This window comes from Grampus griseus (assembly GCF_964374135.1).
Source record: "Grampus griseus genome assembly, chromosome: 3".
Classification (NCBI taxonomy): domain Eukaryota; kingdom Metazoa; phylum Chordata; class Mammalia; order Artiodactyla; family Delphinidae; genus Grampus; species Grampus griseus.
In genome coordinates this window covers 133,885,280-133,909,807 of record NC_139019.1, presented here as the reverse complement: position 1 = coordinate 133,909,807, position 24,528 = coordinate 133,885,280, and the positions used below count along the sequence as shown (strand labels likewise).

The 24,528-nt window shown below is 43.0% G+C and overlaps 1 protein-coding gene across 3 annotated transcripts in view; it reads left to right on the top strand.

Annotated features, from left to right (window-relative positions):
- Positions 1-521: 521 nt before the first annotated feature.
- Positions 522-24,528, top strand: part of EBF1 (EBF transcription factor 1) — a 394,778-nt gene continuing 370,771 nt past the window's right edge. For all 3 annotated transcript variants that reach the window (XM_082651441.1, XM_082651440.1, XM_082651439.1), the window contains exons 1-5: positions 522-1,472; positions 3,642-3,798; positions 4,362-4,425; positions 5,057-5,112; positions 16,125-16,198. In XM_082651441.1, coding sequence (XP_082507567.1) covers positions 1,339-1,472; positions 3,642-3,798; positions 4,362-4,425; positions 5,057-5,112; positions 16,125-16,198 — 485 coding nt within the window. In that variant the 5' untranslated portion in view covers positions 522-1,338. The remainder of the gene's footprint in view (positions 1,473-3,641; positions 3,799-4,361; positions 4,426-5,056; positions 5,113-16,124; positions 16,199-24,528) is intronic.

Below are 24,528 nucleotides of genomic sequence, written 5' to 3'. Positions count from 1 at the left end.
CGGGCTCTCCCGTCTCCTCCACTTTTGCCCCCGACGTCCCAGAACAGCGGAGCAGGACACGGCCCTGGGAGGGCGCAGCCTGTGCGCCTCGAGCGCGCTCAGGGCGCGGCGAGGATGCTTAACAGACTGCAATGGCCGGATTGCAGACCCCAGCTCAAATCCCTGAGAAGAATATCCTCCTCCCCTTCCTTCTGTCTCCCTTCTCCTGCCCGGCTCTGCCCAGCTCAGCCCCGCTCCTCTCCAGCTCGGACACGGGTACTAAGCGATCCTTCGCGCGCCACTTTGCGAGGAACTTTGGCCGGCTCCCCTGCGCCACCCGGAGAGGGATGTTAATGAGGGAGCGTGGCCCTGTGCTGAGAGCCAGTAGGCTCCTGCGCCGCGATTGGCTGAGGCGAGGCGGAAGGATGACGTTATGCAAATGAAGGGGCGGGTCATTGCCGCGCGGGCCCCGCCTCCTCCCTTTGGGGTTAGTGTGCTTGTGTTTAGCTCTGGGGAGAGTCAAACTGGATTCCATAGGGAAAGCCTGCAAATCACTTCTATTTTAGCAAGGAGAAAACAGAATCTCCATTCAGCAGGGTCCACCTCTCTCTCTTTCTCCTCTCCTCTCCTCTCCTTTCCTCTCTGTCTTTCCCTACCCCCCTCCCCCTTCCCCCCACCCCACTCTCCCTCTCTGGTGTATCTGTCTATGGCAACCAGCGTCCTCCTCATCTATACGCACTGAAAGGAAAGAAACATCTTTGGTTGGGAGAGAAGGAGGAAAAAAAAGAGAGAGAGAGAGAGAGAGGAAAAACTTGCCTGGTTGTGGAAAATGACACTTGAAGTAGCAAAGCCGGCAGCGCGAGTTGAGTCTATTGTTTCTTAAATTGCCATCAGGGTTTTTTTTTTCTTCCTGCTTCTTCAAGTGAACGGTACCTCTACAAAAGGAAACTCCAGCCCCTCCTGTCCTCCACCGGCCTGTGATCATTACAAAAAAAAAAAAAAAAAAAGAAAGAAAAAAAAAAGAAAAAAAAGCACCCAAACCAAAAATTAACCAACCAAACAACCCCCAACAGCCAAGCATACATCTCTATTTTTTTAATTTTGGTCTTTTTGTTGGATTTTCCCTTCCTTTTTTCTCTCCTTTTTTTTTTTTTCCTTCGGGTTATCGCTCAGTTTTGAGCGAAGGTTTACATTTTTAAAAAATTTGCTTTCCAGCCCGTCTTGATCTTCTAGCGCGAGTTCAACAACTCAAAAAAAAAAATCTCTGGCTGGCGTTTTTCTTTCCTTTTTTTTTTTTTTTTTTTTTTTTTTTCAAATTTTCAAGGGGGAGGAGATTTTCCACAAGAAAAGGTTGTTTTCATGTTTGGGATTCAGGAAAGCATCCAACGGAGTGGAAGCAGCATGAAGGAAGAGCCGCTGGGCAGCGGCATGAACGCGGTGCGGACGTGGATGCAGGGCGCCGGGGTGCTGGACGCCAACACGGCGGCGCAGAGGTGAGTACCGCTCGGGGACCGCGGCCGGGGAGGCAAGCCGCGAGCAGCAGAGCCGGGAGGTGGTAGCGGAAGCCGCCGCCGCGGGGCCGGGCCGCGCTCTTGCGTCTGCCGCTCGGCTCTGCTCGTCTCCGGGGCTCCGCTCTCCCCGGCCGCTCTGTCTTGGTTGCCTGCGGCCGCAGAGCCAGAAGCTGCCTGCGAGGAGCCCGCGCTTTACCGGCACTTTTCCCTGCCTGGTCTGTGACTGTTTTCATTTTGTTTTAAGCCTGAAGAGGCGTCTCACCAGTATGATGTTGGATATCTGTGTTTTTCTGTGATTGCTGTTTCTTTTCAGGCCGCCTGTCTTTTTTTTCTTTCCTTCCTTTTCCTTTCCTATTTTCTTCTTTCCTTTCTTTTTCTTTCTTCTTTCTTTTCTTTGCCTTTTCTTCTCTATGTCTTTCCTTCCTCCTTTTCTCTCCTTCGTTCTTCCTTTCCTTCCTCCTTTTTCTTTCTTTTCTTTCCCCCCCTTTAAAAAACTTTCCTTCTCCTTCCTTTCCTCCCTTTCTTCCTCCCTTTTTCTTCCTTACTCCTTTTCCTTCCTTTCTTCGTTCCTTTCTTCCTCCTTTCTTTCCTTTCTTTCCCTTTCTTTTCCTTCCCTCTTCCTTCTTTCCTTCCTCTTCTTTCTTCACTTTCTTCCTCTTTCCTCCCTCTTCTTTCTTCACTCTTTCTTCCCCTTTCCTCTTTTTCCTTCTCTTAACTCCATTTCTCTCCCCTTTTCTCTTTCAATTTCCCCCTAGAATCATCTCTTATTTCTCCTCTCTGGTTCTCCCTCCCTCTCCCTTTAGCTTTCAGTTTTTCTTGGTCCACCCGAAGAACAGCAACTCCTAACTTTAATTCTGATGTCTCTTAAAAGTCTTCCCCGCCGTCTATGACCATGGCCTCTTCTAGCCCCTCTGCCACTCTCAGCTCCTGCATGCTAGGCTGTATGGCCTAGAGGCACTGCTTTTGGAGATTGACCCGGGGGAACTTTCCTGGGCACCCTCAGTACCCATTCTGGGGACTCCTGGTCCCAAGTGAGAAATGGTCGCCCCCCTTTTTTTAGGCCACCAGCTGGGCTTGGGGGAATGGGAGATCTGTGGCTCCATGCTCTCTCCGGCCCAGAGAGGGCGGAAGGGGAAGAATGAAGATGACTAATTACATCATCCTCATCTTCTCCGGGCTGGGGACAAGTGTCCACAACACTGTTCCCATCCCCGATGATAATAAGGATGGGGGTGGTTGGCAGTAAGAGTGAGTTGGGTAACTGGGCTAGAAGCGAAAGTGTGTGTGTGTGTGGCGCGTGCGTGTGTGTGTGTGCGCGCCCTTGTGTCGGGCAGGTCGGGCTGTCAGTGGCCGCCCTGCGCCCCTGGTGCCCCAGGCTCCAGCCCCCGGGAGGGCGCGCTCAACCCTCAGCCCTTATCCATAGGATTTCTGGAAAGGGTGTGAGGATTTCTGCGGAACAGCGAAACTTTGTCAGGACAGGTCTTTTAAAAAAAACACCCAATTCCCTTTCCCACAGCGACCACTCCTGACTGCTCTGAGTTCCACCCACAGATCCTTTTTCTCCACATGCTTTATTTGTGGGGGTGGGGACAGACAGCTTCCCGAGGCCGGGCACCCGCGGCTGGCCGGGGGCGGGGAGGGGGCGGCACATGAGGTTTCCCGGAGGATGGCTGCTGCAGCGAGGAGCTGAGCATGTTCCCCATCCATTCTCACCTGCCCACGGGAGATTCGAGGGAGTGGCGAGAACCAACTCCCATGCCCACCCTCCCTTTAAGTTGTAAACGACCGGCTTTATTCCACGATCGCGCTTCACCTCATGCACCGCTACTTTTCTTCCTCCCCACGCAGCGCGCGTCTGGTCGGAGTAAACGCGTACAGCGTTTTATCTCTTGCGCAAAACCCAAACAAAACTTTCACACCTCTTCGTCAAGTTCGGGGGGCGCGCAGGTCCTCGGCGGGGAGGACTGGGCAGGCGAGAGCACGCATGTCCCGTCGCCGGGTGGGCCCGGGGCGCCTGAGGGGGCGTGTAGGGAGCCCACAGGGCGTTTTGGGGGGGCAGAGGTGTTTGAGGGTTCGCGCGTGTGTAAGAGGTGACAGGGGGTCGCGGTTGTTGTCCCGCTTAGCCGTCTAACTCTGCGTCTTTGACCGCAGCGGGGTGGGTCTGGCCCGGGCTCACTTTGAGAAGCAGCCGCCTTCCAATCTGCGGAAATCCAACTTCTTCCACTTCGTCCTGGCCCTCTACGACAGACAGGGCCAGCCCGTGGAGATCGAGAGGACAGCCTTTGTGGGGTTCGTGGAGAAGGAAAAAGTAAGTGGGCGCAGCGCCGCTGCCCCTCGCCCCCAGCCGGGGAGCAGGCTCAGGCGCTTCGGGAGGCGAGCTCCTCGCGAGTGCAAAGCATCCATAACACACTCCCGCGCGGGGTCCCCCAAGCCACTTCCCGTTCTGGGCGAACCCGGACTCCTAGTTCCTGAGGTTCTGCTCCAAAAAAGCTCGTGCTTAGTCCCCAAAGATGGAGAGAGGCGAGCCCGTCTTCGCACTCCAGAGTCAAGGGCGCTGGGGATGAGCCCGCCCTCGACCGCGCGACCACGCGTGGCTCCTGCCTCTGCTGGCCCAAGCTCGAGCCCCCAGGCCCTAGGAACGGGATCTCCCGTGCGAGCCCCACGGAATTTTTTAGAAACTTAGAGGGAGCAGTAAGGGTCGGGAGGGCGGCAGAGGGATCACAGTTGGCCACAATTTCTGCTGCTCCCGGGCCTGTCCGGCTCCCAGGCCAGGGGTCCCTGCTTGGGGAAAGTTGCCTCGAAGTCTGTCCACTAGCTCACGCCGACCTCTCTCCTGCGTCTCTTGTGTCTTTGCGTCCTGCTGCAACCCAGGAAGCCAACAGCGAAAAGACCAATAACGGGATTCACTACCGGCTCCAGCTCCTCTACAGCAATGGTGAGGTTCCCGTCGGGTCTGCGCCGGCACCCCGGGGCTCCGGGTGAGGGTAGGGGGCGCGGGGAGCTTCAGGTGGACGAGAACCCTGAGCAAAGCTCAGTCGTCCGCCATCCTCGGGGTAAAACGGCCTCTCCTAAGTTTCTCCTGAAGAGGTTTCACCTGAGGAGGCCCTGAGTGGCTCGAGGGCGGCGGCATTAGCGGACGCGTACCTGGGTCCAGGTGTGGCGCCTTGGCCCCCGCTGGGCTGCTTTCTTTCTTCTTCCCCTTCCTAAGGCCGGGTTCCTCCGCTTAGCGTAGACTTCATGCCCAAGTCCCTTGAGTTCAGGGGGCTACAGCGGTCAGGGCCTTGGTGGCTCCCGGAGAGCACGCAGAGGGACTCCAGCCGTGGGAAGGGAGAGAACCCAGGTGGGGGTCCGCCTTATTGCCAGCTGCTGTGCTTGAGGGTGGGGCCGCCTTCCAAATGCGCTCGGGCTGGGCCAGAGGCCCTTCTCCGGGAACTGGGGAAGGGGGTCCTGGCTGCTTCTCCGGGACAGTCGGAGTTCCATCAGCCTTGGAGCCCCATTCTTTGTTTCCTGCAGATCCTCTCTCACTTAATTCTCCTTCGTTCCCCTGTCCCCCGCCCCTCCCCCAGGAATAAGGACGGAGCAGGATTTCTACGTTCGCCTCATTGACTCCATGACAAAACAAGTAAGTTTCTTAAATTCGCGCCGCGGGGGTGACTCTACGGCCGCGAAATTTGGGAGAGTCTAGAAGCTGGCTACTCCTTAGCGGGAGGGCTGGGACTCGAACTCTCAATGCCAGGGCGGACCGCGCTCTCAGCGCAGCCTTCCAAATGCCCAAAAGCACGTTGACTCGCCGCGTGGAGGAGATGGCTCGACGTCTCCTTCTTTATAAGGGAAATTCAGACCTTGTGATTTAAGACTACGCGGAGTGCTGCGTGGGGAGAATATGGGCTGAACTTCCTTTGACCCGGCCGGGGAGCCCCAGGGGCGCAAAGGTGCGCAGAGACCCTCGTGCAGATCGGGCTGAACTAGTGAAACCCAAACCATCAGGGCCTCCCCCGGGAGGCAGAGGTAGAGGAAGCGGGTGAGGGGCAAAGGCAGCTTCCCCAGAAACGGTGAGATGGTCTGAGAGCGCACTTGACCCACTCTACACATTTTTTAAAACAGAGATGGTGGTGGTGGTAGTGTTGGAAGACGGAGCGACAATTGTTAGAAGATATTTTGCAAAAATCCTCCTGGCTTTTGCCTCCAAGTTTGGCAAGAAGCCAGGCAGCATGAGTGAGCTTGTGGTCTTAAAGGTACATAGACGGCGTTTTCTTTAGCTCCCAACACGCGGGTGCCAAGCAGTATACATTAAGGTTGAGTTATGGTTCAAAAGATACAATTATGAGCCGAGTCAGAAAAGAGGTCTGACGTTTTTACGAGGGGCAGGAACATTTTTTCTTTTTAATTTTAAGAAAAAGTTTAAGAATTAAATATCTGGTTAGGTAGTTGGAGGATTTTGTGACAAAAAAGGAGACAGTTTTATTGGGTGGGAGAAAGAAATCAGAACAAAGAGAAAAGTTACCCATTGTGTACTGACCACCAATTTAGTGAGAGGGTTAAAACTGGTTTGCTTGATTGCGATTTAAAAATATTCCCTTTAAAATAAGGGATGTAGTTTTCATAGATACTGGCTTGGAAGGTTTCAAATTAGAGAATACATGCATACTTAAAAAATGTTTTTAGATACCCATGGCTTAAATATGTTGTACAAAATGCACGTTAATAAGCTGTTGGGAGTTTTAAAATCTGCTCAGCAAGAACCAATTTAATAACAGCTAATTGTAATTTTTACCTTTATTTCATTGTGAACCAAGTAAAAAGCATGAGGGTATGACATGTATTTTTTAAAATGATAAATACATATCTCTTGAAATCTATTTCAAGTTATTAGCCTAAAATATTTGACTTTCTTAAAGATCTGTTTTATTTCTTAGTTGATAGTTCAGAGTAAACGCACATTTATGCTTTTACTCTTGGTATTATTATTGTTTTTTATTCTTATTACTATACTGGTTCTGATCATTACATAGGATAATTCCCTTTGATTTGGACTCTCTGTATTTTGTTAAATTTTTTTCCTGCCAAGCAAAAAATGCAAAAGCCTTATTTCAGTAACTTTTTAAAAAAATGATATCAAAACAAAAATGTCTTAAGTGGAATTTTGTTGTTAAAAAATTGTCTTTGATACCCTGGGTATCTTTTCCTGCCATTCCCATCAGAGGAAAGAAAAGATGGGAGGGGGAGAGGGAAAGTATGATTTCTAATACATATTCTTTATGTACTTATTAGAGTTTATTTTTTAAAGAATAAAAACTCCCCACAAACCAGTATGTAAGGCCTGTCTGCCTGTGAAACATTGGCCACTTAAATATTAAATTATCGGCAACTCTATGAAGTGAACAGTTGTAAGGCGCACAAAATTAGGACATGTTTGATTTTAGGCCCCTTAAACCAAAAGTGCCACAAGAATTGATCTTCCCATTATGAGATGAACTGACTTTACACACTCTTCTAAGTTGGAAGAATAATCTTGATTTTTATAAAGCAATACATCTAATATCATTTTACTAACAAGGTCATAGAGCTTAAGAAAAACTTTGGCTAAGGCATTCTTTGACTGCTTGGTGTCATAAATTCTATCGGTGGTGGGGGTGGGAGTGGGACCAGAATAAGATATAGTGTAGTAATAGCAGGTATAAGAGAGTTACTTGCCATACTGTGACATCTCACTGAAAGTTAAAATTATAAATGTAGGCAATTGTATATTTTGGTGGGGAGCGACCTGAAAAAAAGGCTTAGTAATTATCTGAATTTAGTCTAAAAATATCAAGAAAAAAGATTTTTCCAGGCATACCTGTTTGCTTTCATAATAGTTGTCTAATGCCTTCTCTGTAGCTTTTACTTTGAAAGGCAATCCCTGCCCGTTATCCGGTTGCTTTTTCCTTGATTATGTGCTGTAAGAGTTTGGGAAGTAGGTTAGCTTCTTGTGTACACAGCTAATACAATAGTCTTCAAAAAGCAGATCAGCGCGAAGAGCATGACTTTCCTTAGCTGTGACATAATTATTACGTTTTAGCTTTGATGAGTAAAACAGTGGATTCTCATCTAGCTTGAAATTATTCTGTGATAATTAAATGCCAAGTCTGATTTTTAAGTTTCTTAAATTTTTTATTTTAGTTAAGTGTGCAGTGACCCCTTCAATCAGAAGTAAGTCTTGACATAAGGTGACCAATTAAACGCTTACTTCTTTTTCCCCTGTGAAATTATTCCAGGTAGATAGACTCAGGATTTTGATATTTAGAGTGCTGAATGGAATAATTACAGTGATGTGATGAGTTCTAATAACATCATAAGTTTCAGTGGGAGTATCTAAGCAGAGTTCAAGTGTCTTCTCTTAGCTGCTTATTTATCGCAACGTTTTTCACATCAGAGATGCAGCTTTATGTATGTGATGTCATATCTTTGACTCAGAAGTTGGGGTTAAGACTTGAAGGGAATCTTTGGCAAGCAAAATTCAAAACTAGCTGTGCACTTTATATTTTCATAGAATGTTCGTGATCTTGGGTGGAGTTAGCAGCTTTGAGATCAAACAGAAATGTACTCAATCAACCAAGATGTATTGGTATGACACAGTATTTCACATCTTTTCAAAGTGTCTCATTACACTATTTGGGGTAATGACTCTTAATTTTTGACTCTACCAGGAAAGGGAAAGCTTTATTAGAAGTGAATGTGTAAGGATCTGAGCCCTCTTATCCCTATGCTTTTCTTATAAAACACTAAGGATATAATTATATTTAAAATATTTGTCCACCAGCTAGAAAATAAGAAGCTTGCTTTTGGGAAGGGTTTTGCAAAACCAAGTTTAGCTGGACTAAAAATAGGGTGTTTTTTTTTTTTTTTTTTGTCATTGCTGTTTTTGGTATTCCATTAGTGAGCATGCAAAAAGGCCTGTAGGATCCAGAAGTTGATGGCTGTTGCATCCAGAAATGGTATCTACTGCAGAAACTCAAATGAACTCAGTGGGAGAGGTCTGAGTTTTAATGTGCCTCAGTTCAGATTTTCCTGTAGTATTTGAGATATAATTACATTCTGTGATTGCTTCAGTGAGTTATCTTTAAATAGTTTTTTTTAAAAAAAAAAAACAACCTTTAACTTATCTGCCCTCTTACCATCTTGCTTTGAAAAAAGGGAAATTTTTATAATTCAAAGAAAGAGTACCAAATTCCATAAAGTTATCAAAAACAAAACATTCCCTGCCCCCAAACCAAAGCTCTTTTTTGGAAAGGGAAAAATAATAGTCACATCTTTTTGTGTATGGATTTGAAGGTAGGTGATATGGTGAGGGGACCCCTAAAAAGTCCCAGCACTGTGGGAAGTCTAAGGTACAATAATTAGAACTGCTGTCATAGTTCTCTTTCCAGCTAATCTTTATATATTTGTTTTGATATTCCCGGTATTTCAAGTTATTGATGCAAGTGCACTTTTTCCGATTGATTGTTTCATCATGTCCTGCCACAGCTACGTAGATTTGATTAACAACCCTTTCTGTTCATGGTTCTTCATTGGTAGATAAACACATTTTTAGTGTATCAATAAGTTCCTAAGGAATTCAACTAGGCCAGCAGAGAGGTTCTTTCATGTATTTGGGGAAACAAACAAGCAATGACAGGGCAAGTTTATAGTTAGGAGCCATATTTTAGCAGCTTTCTCTCTTCTTTGGTAACATGTCAAAAATGCAGGTGATTTGAATTTCCTTGCACATAGAGGAATGAAGAAGTTTGGGATTTTTATGCATGATCAGGACCTGTGTTTGGGAAAATGTAAACTCATCACAGTGGAAAATGTGTTGTTTGGAGTCTGGGGGTGAAAACAAAGCTGATGGTTTTGGAGAGATTGCCGGAGCCAGATGGCCTAGTACTTTCCCAGTCTGGCGGTCCAACTGCTCCCTCCTGGATAATATACAGCCATTTGTTCGGGGATATTTACGCTAGAGCTGTTTCCATGTGAATGTTTGAACAGCATTAAAAATGAACGTATTAGTAGTGATGCATTTATCGAACTTGTATGACTACACGGATAGTCTGTTCTTGTGTCTTTACTTATATTGCTGAGAGGAATGAAGGAGGGTCTGGATGTTGGTGAATTGTTTATATAGTTGTTGAGCAAGAATGATTTGGTCTTAGTTATTAAAATATGTAAGCATTTGGAAACTAATTGAGGTAATGGTAGCACCTACCTGGAAGCTCAGTTGTGAAAATTAAATGAATTCATACATGGAAAATGCTTAGAACAGTGACTAGCATACATTAAGTGCTTAATAAATTAGCTGCTTTTATTATTTTACTATTATTACTATTATTACCCCATTGAGTTGACAAAGCCAGTTGTATCTACTAATATAGATGTAAATGTAGTTATCGTATGAGTGAAATATCTTTTATTACTGCTAGAAAAAGAAATATTGCATGATATTGTTAGAATGATTCAGTTTTTATCTTGGTGTTTGAATAATATGAGAGATTTTATTTCTTTGAGACACAAAAGATGCATTCTGAAGCTAACTGCTTTTGGTACACATTCTCTTTTTATTCAGGGCTGTGATGTAACTGAACAGCATACTGAATATGATATCATTCCTTTGCAACTTTCCTAATTCAGTTCTGCAAACAGGCCTGCTTAGCTGCTGAGCTTAAATTACATCTTTGTAATTTGTTCACCAGTAGCTAAGCTGCTAATTGAAGCAAAATAATTTTTTATTTTATTTCACTATTAATTTTGGATTGCTGTTTGACACAATTGTTTATGAAACGTCAATTTTGTAGTGTTTTCTTTGTCACAGGTTAATTTTTAACTAAGGCTCCCTCACATACTGGAAATTTCTTGAACCGCATTAGCTAACACTTTTTTTAATTTTAATGACAAGAAGTGGAACTTGGTGGTCGAAAGTAATGATTAATATTACAGCATGTTGATAATGTAGGTGTTCATATTTTTTTATTAGTTTTGATTCTTGGTAATTTGCTGCCAAAGTCGTGTTGACAGTCTGTATTTATAGGACACTTTACTTCTGGTTGAAGGAGATACTTTGTACATTCATGAATGTATTCTTTAAGGTGACAAATTAGGTTTAGCCTTTTATTTTGTATTTGGAAAAAAGAGTGATGTATTTTCAAGGTTACTGTTTTGATTTAAATGGAAAATTAGGAGTTTTTGTTAGTTATAGGTAACCTATCTACCTGTCTTCCTTCCTTCCTTCCTCCCTTCTTCCCTCCCTTTCTTCCTTCCTTCCTTTCTTTCTTTCTTTTTCTTTCTTTCTTTCTTTTTCCTTTCTTTCTTTCTTTTTTTTCTTTCTTTCTTTTTTTCTTTCTTTCTTTCCTTTCATTATCTTTTTCTGTCTTTCTAAATTAATGATGACAAGTCTCCGATTGTTGGTTTGTAAACCAAGAAAGACTCCTAATGAAAACATTTTGTTCCTAAAAACCTTTCAGATTTTAATGAACCAAAGTCAAAAGTATTCTCCTTGCTCACTTTATTTTTGCATGGAACACAAAGAGTTAAAATTATTAGAAAAGTAAACAAAGAAAACTGTGCTCAATTCTCTGTATTTCTTTTGGCATCCCATTGAAGTGTGATCCCTGTGTAAGTTCACCATCTATTTTTTGTTTTACTGTGTGGTCTTTATCCATAGTAAGTTTCAATTAACTTTTAAGACCCAGTGATATTTTAGAAAAGTGGAGATGAACCACAATTCACAAGATGCTTTCTAAAACAGTGGCAACAGAGGCAGATTTTTTCTATTGATTGATTTCTTTTCGAAGTTGGTATAGGTTAATGTGTAATTGGGCATTTGAAACTGATGGCATTTCATCCTCTCACAGCAAACCTTCTGGCACTGTTGTGTAAGGATGTGAAAGTTTAACAATTCCTATTTTTCCTTCATTTTTGTTATTATAAAAAACTATTCTTGAAAAAAACCTCAATCAGAAAGTCAACAGAGTATTAACAATAATTGTGATATTTTCATTATGCTCATTAGAGGAGAACGTTAAGAAAAGGGAGGCTAGTATATCAGAAGAATAAACCTGCTCCAAATATGTCAAGTTTTGACAACTTGTTTATCAGTTCCACCAGGTTTTTAAAGTTGAGATGAAGTTTGTGCTGTTTATTCTTTTACTTTTTTTCCTGTACAAGCATTCCTGCCACCTTAAGGGATTTATTTGCATTGGCAGGATTAACGTAAACATCGTTTTCTATTTTATTGTATTTTGTTGTTGTTTTTGTTGTTTCTTAGGTTAAAACCTCAACTTGCTTCACCATCAAATCATTTATTTAAATAATGTATTTGATATGCTTTCTCTCCTGCTCCTGCCCATCTCTGTAACAGGCCTCCCATCCTTACTGCTGATGAACACACTGGTTTCTTTAAACCACTGTTGTTTTTGTCACTCTCACAGCAGACTACCTTCCTCCCAGTGAGCAGATGCATGACTTACTATGGAGGATGAAGATAAGCCTTCTTCTTGGTGTTCCATTGTCTAGGTCCTAGACGAGCTGTCTATTAAAATGGTTTCAGTTAAAGTAGTCAGTGCTGTTTATATGCTTCTGTGATCTCCCAACTGATCCGGCCTCAATGAGCTTCACTCACACCGCACAGAGGCACATATTTAAATTGGGAAAAGAAGCAGAAACTTCTCCCTAAGCTGGTGTTAGAGAACCCCTTTCCTTTTAGGCTCGAAGTCTGGGTTTGCTGAACTGTGAACCAGTCTTGACGTGTGCACTAAATGTACATGGTAGAGATTTGATATGTGTGAAAGCTGGAGGGAGAACTTGTAGGCATTTTTAAAAAGTCTGTTTTATTGTTGACACTCTACATTGAAGACGTTCATCAAAATAGATTTATCCTGTTTTCCTATGTTGGATCTCATCAAAATGTCGATTTCTTGGACCATACTTTTATATAATAGTGTGGTGTGTGTGTGTGTGGTGTGGTGTGTGTGTGTGTGTGTGTGTGTGTGTGTGTGTGTGCATGTGTGTGTTTTAACAAGCTTTTTCAGTAACAAAAACTGCTTAGGCAAGGTTGGAGGTGGAGCTGCCTTTGACAGAGTTTCACTGTGTAGCTAACTTTATTACACTGAGGTTCTAGATTAATCTATTTCCAGAATTTTAGTTCTACTCCTTAGGAGAGGGAGAAGACTCTGTTTCACTTGTTTTTATTTCAGAAGTCACAGAAGCAGCAAGCACTTCTTTATCTGTGTTTATGTGCTGAAAAGTATTGTTCTGCTGAGGCCCCAAGGAAAGGGACAGAAGAAACTTCATGCTTCCTTCTGTCCCCAGAGTTTAACTATTTCTGAGCAAATCCAGACTCATGCTTTCATTTTTCTATGCTTGATGTAGAGAAGATTCTCCATTTTGACTCTGCTGCCAGAAGCGAAGTGGCAGGTTGACATTTGGTAGACATGTATTACGGAGGCCATGGGCCTTCAACAAATGATGTCCAGTCACCAAAGACAAAAACATGGGATACCTGGGAGACCATGGGTCATCTACTGTTTGGGGGGGCGTCAACATATTTTCACTGCAGCATATCTTTAATTGAGTATCATCATGGGCCCACTGATTTCAGTGGAACCAGCAGCCTCAGTAAAAAATAATATTGGTATTATCTAGAAAGAGTCAAAATGAGAAGGTCTGATGTAATTGATACTCCTTTCTCCTCCCAAAACCAATTTTTTTTTTAAACAGGAAGGAAAACCCCATTAATACCTATGAATTTTATTCACCAAGTTATTTGTATTAGTTTAGCATGACAGAAAACTAAAGTTGAAACAGGTTTTCAGGGGTATTAAGAGAACACACAAAATGGTAGTGATAATAGGATTTCTCAGAAATGCATAATAGAATTTTTAGCACCATGTATGAGATCTAATCAGTTATTTACAGTGTCTCTGATTTTTTAAAGCAGTGATTGTAGTAAATAAAGCAGGCAGATACAAGTTTTGGTTTTTAAAACATTTTCAATTTACTTAATGCATTTTCTCGAGTAAAGCAACTTCCTGGGTATTTAAAAGGTCCTTTAAGATTGCAGGAATGCATCATCAGTGCATGCTAAAACTAATGGGTGAAAATTTAAGTCATAATATGATGTTAACATAATCTAGATGATTTCCCCAGAAGATAGTTATGAATTACTTAAAGTGAGTAGTAACTTTACAGTACACAAATCTGGCTGTGCTCTCTGATGGGTGGCAGGCACCCCCTTAACCAAATGGTCAGAGTTTACTGGCATTAGTGGAACGAGTTGACGGTGTGATGTGATACAGGGAGAAGAACTCAGCGTCATGGCTGTGGTATTCTGGCCCTGAATTACATAACTTTAGTCTAAGTCTGAGGAAACATTAGACAAACCCAAATTGAGGATGTTCTACAAAATATCTGGCCTATATTCTTCAAAAATGTCAATGTCATGAAATACAAAGACTCAGGAATATTCCTTATTGAAGGAGATATGACAACTGAATGCAGTGATTGGTATTGGTTTTGTTATTGTTGTTTGCTATTAAGGACATTATTGGGTATTTGGTGAACCTCAGATGTTTAGATTAGATTATTGTATTGTATCAATGTTAATTTTGTGATTCAGATAATTGTGCTATGGTTATGTAAGATAATTCCTTGTTTTAAGGAAATACATACTGAAGTATTTAGGGCACGTCTGCAGTTAACTAATAAATGGTTCAGGAAAAGAAAATAGAGAAAGAAAGAAGAATAAAGCAAATTTACTAAAATGTAAACACTTGAGGCATCTGGGAAAGAGTATCTTGGAATTCTTTATATATCCTTACAACTTTTCTGTACATCTAAAATTATGGCAAAATAAAACATTAAAAAATATAGGGTTGGGCTTCCCTGGTGGTGCAGTGGTTGAGAGTCCGCCTGCCGATGCAGGGGACACGGGTTCGTGCCCCGTTCCGGGAAGATCCCACATGCCGCGGAGCGGCTGCGCCCGTGAGCCATGGCCGCTGAGCCTGCGCGCCCGGAGCCTGTGCTCCACAACAGGAGAGGCCACGGCAGTGAGAGGCCCGCGTAAGGGGGAAAAAAAAATGTAGGGTTATAACAGGCTAACCATATAAATGCTTTTGATGGGCCAATGGTAGAAAATGTTTTCTCCTTATGCAGGTACTTTTTTTTTTTTTTTTTTTTTTTTTTTGCGTACGCGGGCCTCTCATTGCCGTGGCCTCTCCCGTTACGGAGCACAGGCTCCGAATGCGCAGGCTCAGCGGCCATGGCTCACGGGCGCAGCCGCTCCGCGGCATGTGGGATCTTCCCGGAACAGGGCACGAACCCGTGTCCCCTGCATCGGCAGGCGGACTCTCAACCACTGCGCCACCAGGGAAGCCCATGCAGGTACTTTTTGTCATTTTTAAATTTGTTTCAATTTTTGTTTTGTAATGGAGTTAGGTAAAAAAGTCAGAGCCTGCTCTGAAGGTCTGCAGGTCTGCACACATAGTGTCATAAGCTATCCTCCATCATTTACAGTTCTAAAAGTCTCAGGTTCATAAACAAGCACATTCTAGCCAACTATAAGTTAGTTACTGCAGTTTCTGTGTATAATAAAAAAAGGATAGTCTCTGGTTAACTTAAGTAGTTTCATCACCAAGAAATTGAGAGTTATCTGAATGTGTGAAAGTAATTTTGTTAACAATTTGCAGCTGCGTTGTATTAGTACTATGCAGTGCTACATTGTTATGTTAGTTAAAATGTATCCCCATGCAGAGCCCTGCTCTATCCATAGCTGTGAGCTTTTCTTTGGCCCAGGTGTTAACATGTAGATCTTCCAGTAAGCAGAGGTCTCAAGGAAACTTCCTGGTGACCTTAAGGAAAATGTTTGTACACATATTACTAAAAACAGACAAAAACATCTTGGCTGGTGAGGTGGTTTGGGACTCCAAATTTTGAGAGTCAGATGTAATTCTTCTTAGTTGAGGGAGATAACTATGGCTTAACTCCCCCTGCCCCAACCCTGCCTGTCCCCCCGCATATGCGGGCGAGTATTACTATTTGGGTGGTTATACACCCCAGAGAGCACATGTTTTCAACCTGTAGGCAGGAAGGATTTCCCCTGATGGATGAATCATCTCAAGACAGTGAATGGACTCATTAACCATACCCTCACTTGTTTTCTACTACTTACCTCTAGAATATTACATGTTGGAGTTGGAAGTAGTAAAATGAGGCGACAAATACGAATCATTTGAAAATAAAATCCATGTGTTTTTCTGTATTTTAAATCACTAGTATCTCAATCTGCTAAGCCTTCTGGGTTTTTCCTTCCCCATTGATTAGATTTATTTTTATTCTGAATTGAAGAGAGAATTGTGGTTGTCTTGACGACAGAAGCCCATCTCATACAAGGATCCAAAGATGTGCGTTATAATAAGGAGGTTGATGGGACAGAGAGGAACATATCCCCTTCCACTCAATTTGGGTTGATCCTTAACAACTGTCTTAAAACAATCAGCCCAGTGAGGCCTTTGGCTCTGAAAGCTAATTGGCCTTGCGGCAGTGGTGAATGGTCAAGAATTTGACTGTGGTAGTTTGTCCTCTGCTACTTGGTTCCATTCTTAGCTCAAATCATGCCTTTGTTTACAGGCCATAGTGTATGAAGGCCAAGACAAGAACCCAGAAATGTGCCGAGTGTTGCTCACACACGAAATCATGTGCAGGTAAGAAATACCTTTTTCTTTCCCTTTAATTAGCAAAGAGAAGATGAATTTGTATCTCAAATCTAGGTGAATTCAGGTCTATTTTTGGGTATATGTTTATCTTCTGTTAGACAATCTAAAAACTGTTAGATGTGAGTATTTGGTAGTAAAGTGTCAGGCATCACAGTGGTTCTCAATTATTTATTAGATTTCATCCTAAAAAACAAACGTTCCAATTTTGATATCGCATTGTTAATGGACACAAAGCAGTGCCCTCTCCTTTTTCCTTTCAATTGAGTAAAATACAGTATAACCCTTCTAGTGTTAATATATGTGCTCAACTGCATTGCTAGTAAAATAAGAGTTCTATTGAGGTCAGCAGAAACCTCTGTTTGGATAAGACTTGAAAGTTATAGTTCCCCTTTTTAATTCTTCCACTTAACAATGTGACCGTCCGTACATAGGCATCATTCCTCCCCACACCAACCCAACATCTGATCTCTTAATCTTAGTTACCTTTTATATAACTATGACAATGTAGCTAACATTTCTTAAATGTAGTGAGCTTTTGGAAGGATGGCAAAGATGAGTCACTGAAAGGTATAAACATTCATGTTGTCCACAAATGAGTATCTTTATTTTTGTCTGAAGCTACGTTTGAAACCAGGCAAGCAGACCACATTCACTTCCATGGCCTCAGCCAACCCTCCACATGGGAGAGAGTAAACCAGAGAACAGCCTTGTAACTTGCAGTTTAGGATTCTAATTCTTTGTAAAATAACACTGGCACTTTGCTTCTGATATATTCTGAGTAATTGGATAAAGCATGACGATGACACTCTGCATCAGGGAAGGGCTACTAATTGCTTTGTTAGCCACTCAGGCTCTCCTGGCACAAAGCATGCTTGGCTCCTGACTGTTACTGACCAAACCATTTAGGAGTTTCAGCTGCTGCTTCGGCATGGGTGGGTTTATTTGCTGCCCGCAGACTTGCGGGGAAAGCAATCTGAAAACTCTACAGGTGGAAATAAGATAGAAAAGAGATTATTGTGTTTCCTTAGTGAAGTCCCAAGTAGTAACTTCTTCTATATCTGTAATATGTATGTAAAAATTTCTTTTTCTCCTTTTTAAAAAACATTCTGCGAATATATTATTCTAAAATGTACAGGAGTTTCACAAGTTTTCACTTTAGTGATTTGTAAAACTTGTTAATTGTTCCGAAAACAGGTTGCTTCTCTCTAACTTTAAAGCAGCAACAAAATCCAAAAATATGGTCATGGATTTCGTAGAAGATATTATTAGGCAAAATTAGTGTCATACTGTATACAACAATTGCACAGCTAAAGCTGAGCTGCGCTCTTCAGAATAAAATGAGTAAAATCATTTTGAAAAGCATTAAAAAAAGACCTCCTTCGTATTACTATTTTTCCAGCCATATCTCTATTTCGTCTTCCCACAATTAGCATGTTGTTAGAATGAATTTTCCGTATTCTGTTCCATGTGATTCCAGCAAACAGGAGACAGGAAGATGGATCTCAACCAATAGGCCAACTAATATCTATAAATCATAGATTTGCATCTCATATCTGTACTTGTTTGGACTATGCTAGAAATTATTCTTAAGATACTTAAGATATATTATGCCTTTCACACACAAGCCTACACTCTGTTAATGCAATTTTTATTTTTCTTGTTCTGGAAATTCATTGGTCCAAAGTACTTTATGATGCTGGTTGATGTGCTTTACTGCTGACGTTCTTTCTATATTTTAGAAACATAAAAATAGCAAAAAATAAAATTCTCAAGCCACTGAAGGCAAATGATGTTTGTACTGCATGGCTAAGAGGGAAGAGCCATATTCAAAATGTCATCCTGCTAATGCTACAGATGATGGTTTTCCTGGCTGCCTATAGATGTGTAAGGGGTACTGTTTGTTTACCAGGCCGCCATGACCCTATTACACAAGCCTGTCATCTATTGTGTGGCTAACAGTCTTTTAAATTGCAAATCTGATGCTCTTTAGGGGGCTTTAGGAAAAAAATTCTCACTTTCCACACCATCCTATTTCTCTTGATTTCTTGCCGGTTGTAAGTGGAATTTGGGATGTGCTGAATTTGCACCAGGGGTGCAAATGCAGGCTCAATTATAAGCATAAAATTAGAGTCTGTTCACCATTAATCAGCCTGGCTAATTGCTATGCACCACCATTAACCATATGGTGTGAAAGACAGCTTGCTCTCCCCAAGATGAAATTTCTTCACTGCAGACATGAAATAGTGAGGGCCCTGGATTTTAAAATAGGTTGTTTTAGATATTTAATTTCTAAACAACTTTCTGCAGTGCTTTCTATCAAGGCTAACGGCACAATAAAACTTTGCATTTATGTCACAAAAGAGGTATATTTATAGTATGTTGGAGCTACCGGTGAAGGAGACACAGAGAATTTAGATCGACAGGAAAGGGCTTGGGATGATTCTGTTTTGTTGTCATCAAAGAAAAAAGAAAAAAAATAAACACCAGGGAATTGTGTATTAGGTGGTTACAAATTTAAAAAATCAGTTTTGTTTTGTTGAGAGGGTAACCCTATTGCATGAGCTGTCTAAAGGACTTACTGCCATGGGATTGTTATTATTGTCTCTCTTTGAGACAAAACCCCTTTGACTTGATGGCATAAAACTCTTTCCATGGAATTCTGGGAGAGGTTCTGCATTTTTGGTAAACTGGAATTTATTATACCAATCATCATTATTACATTTTGCTAATACTTGGTGATTAAGCTCTTGAAAAGTATGGCCCCATGAAAGATTTTTAGAAGCAGGATTCATTCCACAAAGCATTTGATTATAAATGCATCTCCACATCCTGTGTTTAAAATGTGAATGGAAAATAGGAACTCTACTTGGTAGGTGTGTCCAGTTCCTAGCCCCCCAGGCAGGGCAAAACAGATTTTCTCCCTTTCCAGTGAACAGGACAATTGCAGGGGATGGGTGCTGTATTTAGGAAGGCATTTTTTCCCCACTGTCAGTGCCTAACATCTTGTGGACCATGAGCTCCCAGGGCTAGCCTGGTTCCTTGATATGGCTTGTTCTTCCTTCCTTTTTGGCTGGTGTATTCTCATTTTTTTCCTTTAGATTCCCACTTACGCATTCCTGGTTGTTGGCCTGAGCGAGGTCCCCTTATTATTCATTCCTGTGATATCCTGCGCTTTTCCTTCATAGCATGCAGCACATTGTAATTGTGTGTCCAAGGCCTGTCTTTCTTTGCTGGACTAAGAGCTCCTTGAAGACAAAGAAGTTACCCAGTTTTCCTCTCTGCTTTAGTTGCCCATGTGTGAAATGGGGAGAAACTATTACTTCTCTCATAGGGTGGTTGTTAAGATTAAATGCTGTAATCCCGATAAATGCTTATCATGGTACCTGACACATAGTAAGTGCCGAATGTCTATTGTCATTATTAATAGTAGCAGCAGTAGTATTAGTATTGATATTAATAGAAGCAGTGGAAGTAGTGGGCGCAGTAGTAGCAACATCTGCAGTGCCTGGTTAAGTACCTGGCACAGAGTTGCTCAAAGGGAAAGACGGTAAGAGAATATTGAAAGGAAGGGAAGTGTCTACTAAAATGTTAACATGCTTTGTTCATTCTAGCTGTGCTGTTAAGGATATTTTCATTCATTCTTTTAGCACTTACTATGTGCAAAGCACAGTGGAACAAAGAGCCAAAGAGGACTGCCCCTATAGTAGAAGAGCTGACAGGTTAGCCTGGGAGAATGAGACTCATAAAACAGATAACTAGACAGCAGTGTAGAAAGGGTAGACAGGGATAAGAGGTGAGGCCAAAGACCACAGCTGCTCAGAGAAAGGTGGGTTTTAGCTGCAGGGATTGGGAGGAAGGTGAAACAGGACCCGGATTTTAGAGGGTGCATGAAGGAGCGTTTTGGTCCATTTGTTGGCAGTCCAGGCAGGATTTCTCTGGGGAGAGGTCTACAGATCGTGGGCCTTTGGCCTGGAGCTGGGCAGAGAGTCAGGGCGAAGGATAACCAACTTCTGAGGTCTTTTCTCAAAGGTGCAAAGTAAAGCTATGGGCTTACGTGGGATTGACAAGGATAGGTGAATAGAAAGAGAAGAGGCTATGGATACATCCTTGGGCAACAATCTCATTTAGTGTGTTCGAGAATTAGGAAAAAGAACCTTGAGCATACAGAGCATAGAAATAAAAGGAGGGTGTTTCAAAGTTTGGGAGCCATCCATGTAATAAGTGTAAGGAGATCCAGATAGACTTGAATACTGAGAAAAGCACCAGAAAGTCACTGGTGAACTTCAAGAGAGGACATTCAAGTTGGCGCTGAGGCCCAGAAGCCAGCTTTTATGGGGTTCAGGTGGCAAGGAGTGACGGCAACTCTGGAAAGGGGACAGTTGGACAGTGAAGAAACCAACTCAAGAGAAAAGAAGGAGTGTGTCTTTTTTTAAAGAATGGAAAAACTTAAGTTGGTTAACTGAGGGAAAGAATGAGCTTATTACTATTAATCAGACTATTCAGATAACTCATATATCTCATTCTCCAGCCACTTTGGCTAAATGGGTAAGATAATCTTCCTTTTTGTAAGGCTTAGAGATGGAGCTGATGCTTTCCTCCACTTGAGAGAGCCTCTACTTATGGGAAGAAGTTCCATGTCCCTAAGATGAGGATCTGCAGGCCTCGTGACCAGGAAACAAGTATATGTTTCTTGCCATGATTTATGAAGCCATGTGTCAGTGCACTAGAGAGATGCCACCTGTGTCATGCTGCTAAGGAAGAAACTCACAAGCTTGCTTTTCCCTGGACTAGCTTGTCCGAGGGATGCACAATCTTGCTGGGGAAAGGGCTGCTGTTTTGAGTCCACAGTGTACGTAGGACACCGGGTGCTGGGTCCCCACTCCAGTGATGGGCCACATTGCTCTCCTGCCACTTGGGTTGCAGGTTGTGAAGGGATGTGAAGTAGTGGGAATCCTGCCCTGTGACAAAGCAAATGAGGAAACTCCAAGCCCCCTGACAGATTCCTGCTTTAGGAAGCAAATGCCAGGTCTGTGCCTGGTGCAGTGCCTGACAAACACAGTAGGAGTCTAAAGAACAGCATTTGAAGGGATGAAGATCCATCAGTCACACAGTAATGAGGACATGATTGGCACTGTGATTTCTTCTGTTAACCTGGTAACTTTTCCCTTGAAGTGCTCTTGCATCTGTTGTTCCAGGTACTGTATTGTTTCAGCCCGAGACCTCTCCTGCCTTAAACACAAGTGAATCTGTTCTCCTTCATTCTGTCCTTCTTGCTTAATGCCTGCCTTGTGTATGGTGCTGGTTGGTACCCACCTTTCTCCGTCCTTCTGAGTTCAGTAGAGGGACATAGGGAGCAGTTTGGCTTGGAGAAGGGAGGAAAGAGAAGGCAAGAAAGACCATCACAGAGAAGGAAGACAGGTCCTTGCTCTGCTTGGCTCTGGGTTAGAACTAGGGAGCTTTATGGGGTTAGATGCCAGCTCAGCCTAAAGGAAGACCTTCCTTCCCCAATTTGCAGTTGATTTTTAGTCTTTTAATAGGAAAATAATATTGCAATACAAAGCAGAAAACTGCAGGAGTACAGAAATAAAATATATATCCTCTATATTTCCCCACTTATTCCACTCCTTATAGGCTATTTCTTTGAAGTTTCTATTCATTCATTCAAAAAATACTTCCAGAGGGCCTACTGTGTGCCACACTCTGTTCTAGTTGCTGGGGACTCAGGGATGAACAGAACAGTCTAAGACCCTTGTATTCAAAGACAGACAATAAATAAGAAGACAAATATAAAAGACAATGTGATGAGTGCTAGGAAGAAAAGTGAAGCAGGATGAGGGGCTAGAGAGCTCTGGGGGTAGTCAGGGAAGGGCTTCTGCAGGCTGTCACTTTGTGCAGAAATTTGAGTGAAGTGAGGGTGTGAACTGGCTTGTGAGACTATTTGTCTCTTCCCCTCACTCCCTTCCTCTCTCTCAGTCTTTCCTTTTTTTCTCCTAGAAGTAGGACCATACCGTACATACTATTCTGCAGCTTGGCTTTCTCAGGTCATAAAATGATGTAGATGGTGTGTACAAACTTCTTTCCGTGATGGTGTGTACAAACCCACCTTCGTTCTTTTTAATGCTGCACACAGTTCCATATTTACATGTATATATGTACACACACATATATGTATACGTGTATATGAATATATTTTAAAAGTGGGCTTAAACTGTAGACAGTGTTTTGTTGCCACTCCAGACGCAGAGCAGAGCCCAAGAATCCCGTTTTGGGGATGACGACTACGTGATGCAGTGACATGACTTGAGAGGCAGGAAAGCAGGAAACCTGTTGGGCTATTTTTCATACTTTGTATAGGGTTTTATAAATGATAAATGACCTCCAGCCCTTAGTCTGTTTTCCTTTCTTCGTTATTCCTATTTTATTCCTATTCTGTTAGTCCTATACACTTCTGTTCTTCGCATCTGCTTTTTTCCCTGGGTCCCTTGGGGCACAGCAGAGAGGGGTGGTTCTCACTTAGGCTGTGCTTCGATTCAGCTGGCTGCACTCCAGGGCGTTTTTATTTTAAGGGGATGAAGACAGTGCTTAAGGCACAGGGCATATCTGAGGCCCAGTGTGGCCCTTGCTTGGGGAGGTGGTCTGGTGTATGGGGTGGGATGGAGGTGAACGTTCCTTTCCTCAGCAGTGTCTGCTCAGAGGGTCAGCTTGGCTTCCTGTATCTGCTACCTTCCTATTTTCTTGGATTGTATTTTCCCCAGTACATTACATTCATTCATGAAGTCGTCCAATCCACCAACCAATATTTGAGCTTCTCTATTCTGTCCCAGGCCTTATGCTACTCATTAGGTAAATAAAATTGACAGTGTGTTCCTTTATGAATCATATGAGTTAGTAGGGGAGGGGGTGAGAGGAGACAGTGACCAAAAAAAATGCAAATATATATGTAAGTATATAATTTGCTTTGTGTTTCATGCCCTGAAAGGAAAAACCAGAGGAACCTATCAAGTGTCAGGGCTAGCTTCTCTGAGGAAGGAAGAAGCTTAGAGGCTGAGGCCCAAAGAGGGGGTAGAGGCTGGCTAACCAGGCAGGGCTTGGATGAAGAGCAGTCCAGGCCTGGAGGCCTGCCCAGACCTGGGCCTGAGGTCAGACTGAGCGTGGCCCATTAGAGAGATTGAAATTGGCCAGTGAGGCTGCAGCTTGGCAAGTTGGAGGAGAGTGACAGGAGACTGGGAGGTGGTCTGGCCATAGATGTATTCTCAGTGTGGTGGGAAGCCATTAAAAGGTCTTGGGTGGTGAAGTGACACAGTCCAGTTGACATTTTGAAAAGATCACTGTGGCTGTCATGGGGGAGGTGAAGAGTAGACACAGAGAGACCAGGTGGGAGGCCACTGCAGGAGTTAAAGCGAGAAAGTGAAAGTGACTCAGATGAGGGTGATGGCAGTGAGGAGGGAGAGAATCACATTGTCTTGAGATGTAGATTCTAGTCTGAAATCATCATCAGGTGAGTTGGAAGAGTCCCTGGAAGGCATTCAGTCCAGGCAGGACAATGGTGAGGGTTTGACCAATGGGGATTTGCCCAGTCGCTGTTTTGAAAAAGAAAGGAACAAATGGAAAATAGAAAGGAGAAATAGGCCTTCCCATGCATTGCTTTTATCCCTGGGAAAAGACCTGGGCTCTGTCCCTGGGCTGCTTTTGGAGATCTGAGCCCTCACACTTAGAGGTGGGTACCACAATCACCCCATTTTACACATGAGGAAACTAAGACTCCAGGAGGTGGAATACCTTGCTCCAGCTGCCACAAGCCACTCGGATTCCAGAGTCGGTGTGCTTAACCACTGTGCTCTTCTGGCAAAGCCCTTGAGATGTAGGTGCAGGGGAGCAGAGTTCAGGGAGGATGGAGTTTAGTTTGTAAATTATTATTATCTTTTGTATGCATTTCAAAGACTGTACTCCTCATTCCCTTGTTTCTTCATCTTAGGTATTGGAATCCTTTGCGCTTTCTATCCCCAAAGTACTAGTATTGCAGAACTCAGGCCTGGAGGAAATAGTTTCCTCTAAATCAGAAAAGGAAAGGCTCTTAAGGGAGTGGCATGGTTTTTAGCTGGGGCTTTGACAAAGGAGATACAATTCTTGCTGTTGTTTTCTGAAGATACGAGAAGCAAATCGAATGAGCACCAAATATGGAAGCTGATTCTCTTTTCAGAGATATAGTTACAGCCAGAAGAGAGACTTCCTAACTTTGCTGAAAGACTCCCTGGGCAGGCATATATTTCTGGGTCCTGAAAATGAAGTTCAGTGTTTGTTTCTCTCTAGCAGCTCTC